This window comes from Phacochoerus africanus, chromosome 1 (assembly GCF_016906955.1).
Source record: "Phacochoerus africanus isolate WHEZ1 chromosome 1, ROS_Pafr_v1, whole genome shotgun sequence".
NCBI classification, from domain to species: Eukaryota; Metazoa; Chordata; class Mammalia; order Artiodactyla; family Suidae; genus Phacochoerus; species Phacochoerus africanus.
Genome location: NC_062544.1, coordinates 211,044,262 through 211,056,516, shown reverse-complemented (window position 1 = coordinate 211,056,516; position 12,255 = coordinate 211,044,262). Strand labels below are relative to the sequence as shown.

General features: G+C 36.1%; 1 protein-coding gene across 5 annotated transcripts in view; it reads right to left on the bottom strand.

Annotated features, from left to right (window-relative positions):
• Positions 1-12,255, bottom strand: part of OPA1 (OPA1 mitochondrial dynamin like GTPase) — a 92,794-nt gene that overhangs the window by 26,093 nt on the left and 54,446 nt on the right. For all 5 annotated transcript variants that reach the window (XM_047788942.1, XM_047788952.1, XM_047788967.1 and 2 more), the window contains 7 exons: positions 10,767-10,919; positions 8,772-8,880; positions 8,205-8,284; positions 4,331-4,471; positions 2,684-2,800; positions 781-874; positions 176-286 (listed from right to left, as the gene is read on the bottom strand). In XM_047788942.1, the coding sequence (XP_047644898.1) occupies positions 176-286; positions 781-874; positions 2,684-2,800; positions 4,331-4,471; positions 8,205-8,284; positions 8,772-8,880; positions 10,767-10,919 (805 nt within the window). The remainder of the gene's footprint in view (positions 1-175; positions 287-780; positions 875-2,683; positions 2,801-4,330; positions 4,472-8,204; positions 8,285-8,771; positions 8,881-10,766; positions 10,920-12,255) is intronic.

The window sequence follows — 12,255 nt, the reverse complement described above, 5'->3', positions numbered from 1 at the left end:
TAGGAGAAAATCCTTGTTTCTAAAAAGCACACATTAAAGTACCTGGAACTGATGGAGCTTCAGGTCAACAACTTTCAAAGAATTCAGGGGAAAAAGTTCTTTGTCTATACTTTAGGTTTGAGATGAAATAGAGAAATATATGGACAGTAGGTAGAGGGCAGGGAGAACTACTTACTGAGGTCTTCGGCCAGCTGAACTCGTTTACCAGTGAGCAATTTTACCTTCTTCTCACTATCTTCAGCAAAATCTTCCAATACTTCTTTAACATTTTTCTCTAATCGCCTAACTGTTTAAAGCCAAATAAAAAAAAATATGAGATGCACTGTTTTCATGAATGCACAAGGATGACAAAATTAACAATATATGAAGAGTAAGTTACTATTTCTCTCATCATGATCAATCAACTGTTAAGTTTAGGCTTCTCAGAGTTATAGGGAGAATGTCTACCTGTTACACAGTACTTTTATCGTCATGAAAGTAATACATATTCTCAGAGAATGTCCCACTCTTAAGCCCTAATGGAAGTACAGATTTCCCCCCAAATTTGCATGATGCATAGGAGTCCTTTCTTATCAGAATTTTTGTGTAATGAAGAAAGACTCCTGTTTTATTGCTCGCCTTTTTCAATTATGATTTATTTTCATTACTATTTTAAGGGCAAATTATAACTTTTGGTTTTTCTAATAAATCTAATTTTCGGAAAGTATTTTGGCAGCCCTCTATTTAAAATGAGTGTTTACTTTTATGTCAAAATTAAAAAATGGTTCTTCTGTGGCTTACCTTCAGTGTTTGTAAGTTGCTGTCTTAAAGTATTTGCAGTGATAGCTAGCATGCGCTGTATTCGCCAAAACAAGACAACATCGTTGCATTCCAACTGAAATATTAGGTAATGAAGATTACCAGATGCAAATTTAAAAATAAAAATCACAATCATGAACACATACAACTACTAAAGTCAGTACCTATAGCCTACACTTAAAGATATTCAGATTTACCTAATAAATTACTCCTATTATAGATATACCCTGCCATTTTTTTTCTACACAGGATTCATGAAGTTCTCCATGATTTGAATTTTGTCTGCCCCACAGCTATATAGCTTTGTTTTGATTCCAATGACAAAACAATTAAAACTTCAGAAGCAGAGAATTTCATAAAATTTAATAAAATTATCTACAATTGGTTCATAGAATATAGCCTTAATTTGTAACTAACAATCACATTATCTTAAATATGCCCTTGGGTCAATCTCTTTTGAATGTGCATTAGCTGCATTTTTGAAGTTCAGCTGCATATGAAAATAAATTAATACTATTTAATTAATTTTTTAAAATTTTATGTTTTGGCATGTTCCAGGCGAGGGATCCAACTCTCACTACAGCAGCTGCCCAAGCTGCTACAGTGACAGCACTGAATCCTTAACCCCACTGTGCCACAAGAGGATTCCTAATATTTCTAAAAAGAAGCTTATTCTCTGCATGAGGAATATAAGAGGGGTAGGGGACTAAGAGGTATAAATTTTCACATATAAAATAAGTAAACAAAAAGTATGTATTGTATGGCACAGGGAAATATGGCCAATATTTGATAACTTTAAACGGAGTATAATCTAAAAAAAAAAATGCTGAATCACTGTTGTACTCCTGAAACTAATATAATCTTGTAAATCAACTTCACTTCAAAAAAAAAACATAAAAACCAAAAAAAAACAAAACCTAGCATGTTCCTTTTCAAAAGAAAGGAAGGAAGGAAGGGAGGAAGCAAAGAAGGAAGGAGGAAAGAAGGAAAGAAAAGAAAGAAACTGTATTCTATACAGAGAGATCTGCCCAACAACTGAAATTACGCAAAATACTTGTCAATTTTTACAAAGGCATATTTAAACACGAATTTCTTTAAGCTGCTGAAACTCAAAAGAAAAACATTTTAGCGGTCTTAAGATCACCAATTACCAGAACTCTTTCAGAAGGGTACTTTATAAAGCATTTCTGCTTATATGAAAATATTCCAAAGTACGTTAGTCTACTGCCACCTAGGGGTTGCTTTGTAAAATGTGACATTAAATTGTACAACTGTTTATTTCAAGAACTTCCTACAGTTCTTTTAAAGAATTATTTAAAGCAAGAATTTCATGATATATAAAAATTACAATATGGGCAAAAAGCATGACTACAAAATGTATTGCCTTATGATTTCCACTATGCAAACAGATGGTTGTGTTTTATATATATATATATATAAATATATACACATACATACACAAAACCATGTACAGTTGAACAGATATACATGAAAATGTTAACTAAAATTACTTCTAGGTCAGGAATTATAAGTTACTGTTTCCCTTTGCATTTTTTTTACATTTATTTATTCTATTTACTTTCTACAACAGGAATGTATTATTTTCTAACATAAAAAAGTTAATTCTTAAAAAGTCCTTAAAAAGTGGTACGTTATCTAGCACTATGCAGTTTTATGAGCACTGGGATATGAATGTAAAATGCAATTACCACCAAAGTGGTAAAGTCTTTGAAAAAATATGAGTTAGGTTCCTCTTTGCAAATCATGCATACTTTTCCCAAGAAGATCAAAAGACTTACAATTAATGCTAAACGTCAAGCTTACTTTTTTTACACAACAAACAACTATCACTAAAGAACATTTCTCTTGTTTTTGGAAATCTTACCTCAGAATCTACGAAATGCCTTTGGTAGTAATAGAAGCCTCTCCGACAAAGGTTACAATGGTTTAGAGCTGTTTTTAAGAAATGTCTTCTATAAACTTGGTGCCAAGTATCCTTAATCTAAAATAAAAGAAGAAAACAAAGACCAAAGAGTTACTGTACACTCTCCAGGTTGATCAAACACATTCTGAAAAGTCATACACAAGTTTATTTATAAAGAAGTTGATTAAAACCAAGGGCAATGTTGTTATTCTGCCCATCATTTTATCCATTAAAATTTTTTTTTTCAAGATAAATATTAGATTACTACTACTCTGATTACTTACCAGTCTATGCACTTTAAAATTTGCAGTGTTTCTCTCACTCTTTTTTTAATGGCCCCATCCATGAGTATACGGAAGTTCCCACAGTTGCGGTGCAGCAATGCCAGATCCTTTAACCCACTGTGCTGGGCCAGGGATCGAACCTGTGGCTCCACAGTGACCCGGGTTGCTAGAGTGGGATTCTTAACCCACTATGCCACAGCAGGAACTACTAAATTTTCAGTATTTCTAATGAGCATTGTTATTAATCATCTTGTAAAGAGGGTGAGGATTATCTTCCCCTAGTTAGAGGTAAGGTGTCCAAGGCAAAATGAGGTTGTGAGCCTTGTCTAAGGTGAGAGTCAAGCTAGGAAGCTAGTCTCAGACAATGTCCATCCACCTAACAACATTTCCTTTCTCATTATTAAATTTTACTATAACCTTATTGCTAGTGAGAACTAGGACCAACACGGATAAATTAAATCTATATTCAATAATTGCATGTAATCATTAGTTTTAATCATAATTTCTCAGTCTATAAACAATAAGATGTTTGTTATTTATAAAACTGGTTCTTTTCACCAGTTTTCCTTCCTTGTTCTCTGGTGGATTTTAAAGTAAAAATACTAATTTCTCAAGTGCAGACATATAAATAGCAAATAGTCTTTAAGAGAATTTATGCTTGGCTCTGAAATTTCTTATACAATTATTTTGCCCACGAGAATTACTTTTCTAAATGGGGTTCACTTAAGCTAACTTAAGCTAATATTAAAATGAAGTTTTGATCTATTACATACTACATAGGAAACGTAGGCCCAGAAACACGACTGCTTTTTAAAAATTTTCTCCAAGTAAGCATCATGAAGATAAGCAAAAAGTAGTCTAAACTACAATTATTTTTATCCTTAACATTTATTATAAACAAAGAAAAGGATATAGAATCAAAAGGCATTGTCTAATTTACTCATACCTGTTTGAGCTACATTTGATTGAAAAAACATATATATAAATGAGCCATATTTAAGCAAAAATTTTAGTCTGTAATCTAAAACAGTGTAATGTGGTTCAGAGATCTGGAGTGGGACGGGGCGGGGGGTGCTTTGCACAGATATTTCACTTTCCTAAGTCTCAAGCTTCCCATTTACAAATTAAGCATTATACTTAAAAAAGCAATACTGAGAATAAAATTTCTACTCTTTCCACACCTAAAATGACTGAGTTCTTATTGTCACCCAGACGTACACATGATCAAAGCCAAATTAAGCACTCAAATATCTAAGTAACACATTAGAACTAGTAATATTTTACTGCAAGAAACAAAGATTAAGGAAGCAGCAACGTTTATTACCAAGCTTGGGTCTACTTCTACTCCTCGGGATTCAAGGTTCTTTCGGACTGTGGTTATCTCATCACTTGCGAGATAAGCGGGGTGCTCCTCATTACATTTCAACATCTTCTCCAATTCATTCTTGGTCTCATTGTGAACACACTTTGAAATGTTTAAAAGAGAACTGTGTTTAGATGGTTCATGATTTGGCATAACTATAAAAACAGTCTCAATTTTAATAAATACATTGCTTCTGCACAATAGGTAACACAAGCTCAATGACAAGGAAGACCCAAGTCCCCTCATGTATGAATGAAGAACAACTGGGATGTATGAGGGGCCCGTGGAGAAGGGGATCAGCTCTATTTGCTATATTTTACTTTTGCTGAGATGTTTTGATGTTGAAGTCATGGCACCAGGCACCTTACTATGTACTTTCTTTCTTGACCCTAGGGTACAATTTCCATCTAGGAAAAAGGATACATGGGAAGAGACAATGGAAGGCGATAATGTTCTATAATTGCCTCATATCTAAGAACTGGGTGACCGTAAGGACTTGCACCTGTTCACAGGTTCCTTTTCTGATAAGCTAAATATAAAATTCATAGTTTGATTTTTTAAGTCTTTTCATTAAAAATTCTTTAGACTACTTCTGCGAGGTGCCTATCAGTCTTAAATTCACTTTCAGTCTCTTACTAGTAATAAGTTTGAAAAGAAGACTTTTGATGGAAATTTTGAAATTTCTTTCAAAATTGCACAGTATAAGAAACTAGCTTCAGGAGTTCCCATCGTGGCTCAGTGGTTAACAAATGTGACTAGGAACCATGAGGTTTCGGGTTGGATCCATGGCCTTGCTCAGTGGATTGAGGATCCGGCGTTGCTGTGAGCTGTGGTGTAGGTGCAGAGGCAGCTTGGATCCCGCGTTGCTGTGGCTCTGGCATAGGCCAGCGGCTATGGCTCTGATTTGACCCCTAGTCTGGGAACCTCCATATGCCATGGGTACGGCCCTAGAAAAAGCAAAAAGACAAAAAAAATAAATAAATAAATAAAAAGAAACTAGCTTCAAATGCACTGATTACACTAAAGAAGTTACTATCACAGCACTGTGCCACAACCTGTCCCAAACTATGGAATCTGAGTTTTTATGTAAGAATGGCACAAACACAAATAAATGGCTTTTAAATGGAACTACTAAATGATAATCTTTGAAAATATGACATATAGAAGAAATTTAATAAACAAAAATCTCACTGTTGCCTTAAACATCTGCATTTTGGTCTGAGAGAGGGAAGAAACCTCTAATTACAACATCCTCTCATTCTTCTTCTGCTTCACTTCTACCTGTCCACACCATGCTCAGCATTTAGGAGAACCCCACCTTCCCATCTATCCTGACCAAAATTTCCATTAGTTTAGCTAAGACAAGATAAGAATGTTTCACAGGACAGGTTTTTTCCACAGAAGATGATGGAAAAAGTAACAACAGAAAAGCAAAAAACAAACAAACAAAACGAAGTTTTCAGAACATGGATTTCTCATTTTCAACTCAGGACAATCTTAAGTTTCTTTTCCTGCTAAATCTGCTAACTCAAAAGAAAGAAAAGGACCTGTTACACAGCTATCTAAATTTGCTGTGTGAGACTGGGATATTCTCAACGTCTTCTAGAATCTGTTTTCCATTGAAACCTCCAGGTATGAAGTCTAGACCAGTTATTTTCAACTGGGAGTGGAAGGGTTAGAGAGATAGAGGAGAACTTAATTTGGTGAGTCCGACACGAGGCTTTGCTTTGAGAAAGAAAACAAAATATTCATATTCAAACACCTCCCCAGTGATTCTCATGTCCCTCCCAGTTCCCCGCCACATACACACTCTAAACCATAGCCTCTGTTCTACAGTCAGCCTGGGTCTTAAGCACACTGCCCTGAAACCCTAGGAGGAAAAGCTCCTCTCTGAGGGACTTCCATATTCCTCTTCTAGGCTAAAGATCCTTGCATTGACCTTTAAACTAATTCCCCTGCTTCTCCTGACGGGATCCCCTATGGGTTTAAGTTCCTGAGAAAAGTAACTTACAAGCAGGAATCATTTCTCTCTGAGAGTGTTTGGCTGAAGCATATTTACTACTAGTTGCTGCTGAGGCATGTTCTGTCATCATTGATTGTTCTAGACCTAATTAGGCCTAATTGTACTAAGCCTCAAAGGTCAGATACCGTTTTCCTTTGGTATTTATCTGCCTAACACCAGTTCTTTCGAATCAATGCCTCCTCCTGACTCAAAGTTATAAATCTCTAATGGAGTCCCTAGAAATTCTTTTCCCAAAGATTACCTCCTTGCAGCATGTCTGTGGAGCAGAGATAACTGGGGCCCTAACCACTAACTCTGTCCACTTCCTCAGCTTCTCTTCAGCCTCTTAGTGATTCACTTTTCCACACACAAAAAAATAGCATCAGAAAAAAAAAGAGAAGAGGAAGACTATCTCTAGACTCTTTTAAGACAAATTTGGGACTCATAGCTGATAGAGCCTATGAAGCAAGAAATGCATAAAGTCAGAAAAAAATAAGGTGTTGATTATACAATTAACTGTATTTAAAATGAAAACAAAAAAAATGAAGAAGAAAATAGGAGCCATAAGTCATTTGGTAATTTTTCATTCTCTTGATCTGTCCTCTCAGTATTTCCATATACGACAGTCTCCTTTTTCCTACTAATTATGGATTCAAGGAAGGAAGGAAGGAAAGTGAATTGGATACCACTTCTTTTTCTGATTCATTACTTCATTTATGTATTTCGCTTTGATATCCTATTTATACACTTTTATTTAAGAAATTAATGTAAAAGAGGTAGTGGTATAAACTCAATGCTAGACAGGATCTGTAACAACAAGGAAGGAATAAAAAGGGGCGGAGATGAAGGGGATTTTAATGATTACACATTTTCCCTCTATTTACTCATTTGTAAAGTTACGTATACTTGCCTTTACCATTTTATTCTCCTAAAGTGTTCATTAAAGGTTTATTAAATGAACTCTGTAATTCTACTTCCCATCTGAAATTTTATACTTATATTGTGAACAGAGCAAAAATGCAAAAGAATATAATGATGTGACTAGACAACAACAGAAAAATCGAGATACTATGGATAGAATAAAGTAAAAAAAAAAAAGTCATTATATCCTTTACTCCAATTACATTCATTCTACACCCTCGAAAATCCTTGTCATTTTGGTCTTCTGCTCATAACTTTGATCTTCATTTCACCCCAAATAGAGACTTGAAATAAAGTAAACTACCACTCTTTTTAATAAACAGCTACCTCACTTATTTATTTATTTATTTTTTGTCTTTTTTTGCCATTTCTTGGGCTGCTCCCGAGGCATATGGAGGTTCCCAGTCTAGGGGTCGAATCGGAGCTGAAGCCACTAGCCTACGCCAGAGCCACAGCAACTCCCCAACCTCATTTATTTTTAAATTTTCCTTTGTAGGAGTTCCCATCGTGTGGCAGTGGTTAATGAATCTGACTAGGAACAATGAGGTTGCAGGTTCGATCCCTGGCCTTGCTCAGTGGGCTAAGGATCCATCATTGCCGTGAGCCATGGTGTAGGTCGCAGACACGGCTCGGATCCCATGTTGCTGTGGCTCTGGCGTCCGCCGGCGGCTACGCTCCGATTAGACCCCTAGCCTGGGAACCTCCATATGCTGTGGGAGCAGCCCTAGAAAAGGCAAAAAGACAAAACAAAAAAACAAACAAACCTTTCCTTTGTAGTTTGCTATTTATTTCAAAGACATTATATTTTAGAAAGGCTGATATAAAAATATTTAAAATTATTAAGTTTGGTCTAGGGGCATTCTGAGGTTATATTTTAATGACTGAATTAAAATGCCAAAGATTTGTTTTTACCTGTTCTTGTGTTCGATTCTTCCAGTACAGCCACCTCTTTTTCCAGTCTGGACCTACCATATTTTCAAGTGCATTTTCAGCTAGAAAAATTTTTTAAAAATTTTTGTAATTTATTGGGAATTTTATTACCTACCAAATACATAAATTATAACTAATACTATCTTGTTTTCTTTGCTACAAAATGTTATGTCAATGCAAAATCAGGTGAAATAAAGAAATTATATGATCAATACAGTACATATATAAGAAATAATTTAATTATCTGTGTTAAGAATTTATGAAAAGTACAATTGTTTATAAAGTTCCCATAAGTATAGTAGCAAACACTAAAATAGTCTGAATTATAGCTTTTTGGAATGCGAGTACATATAAACATCATGGGTTGAATTTAATATTTTCAGTAGTTGGAGGCAGTTGACAGAAAAATCTCACAGGTATATTCAACTAGAATATTAATAACAAAGACCTTTAAATGCTAATTTTTTCTTAAACCAATGTTTACAAAAATTTGATGCTGCTTTCTCCCCTGGGAATATTCAAAACTTGATAATTCACATCCCTACTTACTATCCTTGAGACGAGCCTGAAGAGCCTCTTCCATAAAATAAATAGCGGCATCCCACTGCTGTTTATCAGATATGGACCGATCTTCTAAAGCATTATGTTGAATAACTCTCTGAAATAACAAGGAAAAATAGCTATTTTGATTTATGTCTTATCATTTTAGTAATTTTTATTCAAATCGACAGCTTAGAAAATATCTAAAAGGAGTTTGTGCCTCTGCGGTTAATGAATCTGACTAGCATCCATGAGGACGCAGGTTCGATCCCAGGCCTTGCTCAGTTGGTTAAGGATCTGGCATTGCCATGAGCTGTGGTGTAGGTCTCAGATGAGGCTTGGATCCTGCATTGTTGTGGTGTAGTGTAGGACAGCGGCTACAGCTCTGATTCTACCCCTAGCCTGGAATCTCCATATGCCGAAGGTGTGGCCCTAAAAAACAAAAAAACAAAAACAAAAAAAACCATATAAAATAACAGATGTATCTACAACATAAAAATAGGTCCCCCCCCACACACAAATGCAGAGGGAGGGCCCTATTATCTGCCTGCTTATTTGTCAGCTTTCTGTCTAAAAAATAAGTAGTGGAGATTTTTTCCTAGCCCAAATTAAATAGCCCACCATCTATAAGCTAGTTGGGATGGGGGTGGGGTAGAGAATTACATATTTAGCTACATAAAATCATACCCCAGAACCCTGGCATTAAGGAACTAATGGTTCAGATCATCTATACTACTCCTTTTTTTCCCATGTGACTGATATGTTAGCATTTTCAATTAAGAGGGGAAAAAAAGCAATAACCATTAACTCAATGTTAACAGCAATGCAAAATGTAATGGAAGGAAGCTTAAAAGGTCTAGACAATCATAAATAAATGTTAGTTGTTACAAGAAAATTGGTTTCCAAGTCTTATAATTTTGAACTAATGTATGAATGAAAATGGCACCATTCTCAAAAAGCTGATCTTACTGAGGCATTGATAAGAATCAATATGGTTTTCAAACATGAAGACAAACATTTCCTCAAAAAGAAAAAGGAGCTCCCATGTGGCTCAGCGGTTAATGCATTGACTAGCATCCATGAGGATGCAGGTTCAATCCCTGGCTTCCTCATCGGGTTAAGGATCTGGCATTGCTCTGAGCTGTGGTATAGGTCGAAGACATGGCTTGGATCCCACGTTGCTGTGGCTGTGGTGTAGGCCAACAGCTACAGCTACAACTCGACCCCTAGCCTGGGAACCTCCATATGCAGCAAGTTCAGCCCTAAAAAAAAAAGAGAAAAAAAAACACTATAATTATGATCAGCTCACAGTGAGGTGATTTTGCCTAGAAAGCTGCTCAATCTTATCTTTTAACAGTTCCTCTCACAACTGAGCAGAGCAGGGGCTTAACAAGGTTTGATTGATTACGGTGATGAGAACATTCTATATAACAAAACATTTATCAGGTGGTGGAGGTCAGGAGCCAGACTTTATAATTAGACTAAGTACAGCCTGTATCCCAGCTTTGCCAAAGACAACACAGAATTGCTTAAGAATGAAATAAAATAATGCTTACAAAAAACATAGCAGAGTTCCTGGTACCTTGTAAGGATTCAATATAGGGTAATCAGTATTATCATTTTAGGACTCAACATTTTGACTCAACTCCACCGAAAACCACTGCATCTAATTCCTTTTGCTACCATTGAAGGTAAAATGAAAAGCAGCTGTTCCTAGTTTGGGCATGTGTAAATTTTGTGAAAGTTTATAGAAACCTGTTTACTGCAAGGTTCGACTTTTTTCTGAAATGATAGCCAAGAAAGAAATAGCAGAGGGTGATTTTAGGACAGAGAAATGTCAAAAGGCCGATTATATTCCATAAATCTATTTCTTTCCTTCATATTTTCAATTCAGAACCTAACTTAAATAGCCATATAAAAATAGTCTCCTATAAAAGAGTATCAATTTAAGAATTTACATAAAAGTATGAGGTTGGCAGGCACCCTAGTATACAAACAACATACCAAGCTGTCCTCTGCAAAATCATTCCACTTGTGGCGCTTAATACTTTCTTCCTTAACAGCCTCTTTAAGTTTATCAAATATGTCATCATGTTCTTTTCCTTTTGGTTCTGTCATGAAGCGAGAAAATTCTTCCTGCAGAGTCTCCCAAGCAACCTAGAATTATTTAAAAGAAAAAAGCTATTTTTATACTGCATACTTTAATTTATAACAAGAAAAATAAACACATGAATTTAAGTCAAACAGATTTAACAGACTGGTTTATCCAAAAGTACATATGATATCACACTTTTAAAAAAGGTAGCAGAACTCTGACTGAAAGATCTCATACTGCAAGTTGATGGGATAGATGGAGGCCTCTGAATATATTTGGCTACACATACATATTCACACTTAAAAAATTAGTAACCAACATTTAAAAGCTGAGAGACCTCATATAAAATCTTTGTTTCCAGCCTCACCAGAACTATCTGGCAATACTGGACCCTCACACCTGCAAACCTCCACCCAACAGAGTTGAAAAGGAGCTGCCCTCTTACAGCTGGCGTGCATGCCACATCAGCCACCAGATTCAGTTCACTTATTTACTTCACCCTGTACAACATCTAAGTTTGTCTGCCTCCTCTACACTGTAGAAAGTTTTAAATTTCTTAATGATTTAGCCCTTTTCACATCTTTGCCTTCATGCAAATATATGAATTGACGTATCAGTACTTTCAAACATAGCTGAGTATTAGTCAGGCTTGTATTACTGCTAACTCCCAATTATCTGAACAGTGAAAGGAAAACAGTGTCAAAAGCAATTAAGAACTAAGCCTACTTAGGATTAAGTGGGCTAGTTAATGCAATTGTTTCTATTTAGCGCTCTCCATTTTTTTTTTTTTTTTTTTTTAGGGCCGCACTTGTGGCATATGGAAGTTACCAGGCTAGGGGCTGAATCAGAGCTGCAGCTGCCAGCCTGTACCACAGCCACAGCAACACGGGATCCGAGCTGCTTTTGCGACCTACCACCACAGCCCATGGCAACACTGGATCCTTACCCCACTAAGAGAGGCCAGGGACCAAACCCAAATGCTCATGGATAGTAGTCAGGTTCATAACCTGCTGAGCCACAATGGGAACTCCTACTTCTCTTCATTTTAAACATTAATAAATTATGCATTAAGAAAGGTGTATTCAAGAATACACAGTGAGGTATTAAAATCTGTTCCTTGACCTCCAGCAGGTTCATGTCTTTCTACCACACCTAGGTGTGAAGGGAGGAGGCAACAGGAGACAGAATCACTTGTCATTTTTATAATCACTTCCACTGCTTGAACGTTAGGATATAAAAATATGCTATCATGGGAAGGGCCCAGAAAAATGTTAGGGCCAGTAGTAGGAAAGCTGGTGAAGTGGTGGCAGCAGCTCTCTATTTTAGGGGGAAATGTGTTAAGCTCAGGGGTCAGCAACATGAAGCTTAGGTAGGACAGCTGTAAGAGGTGTTAGAAAA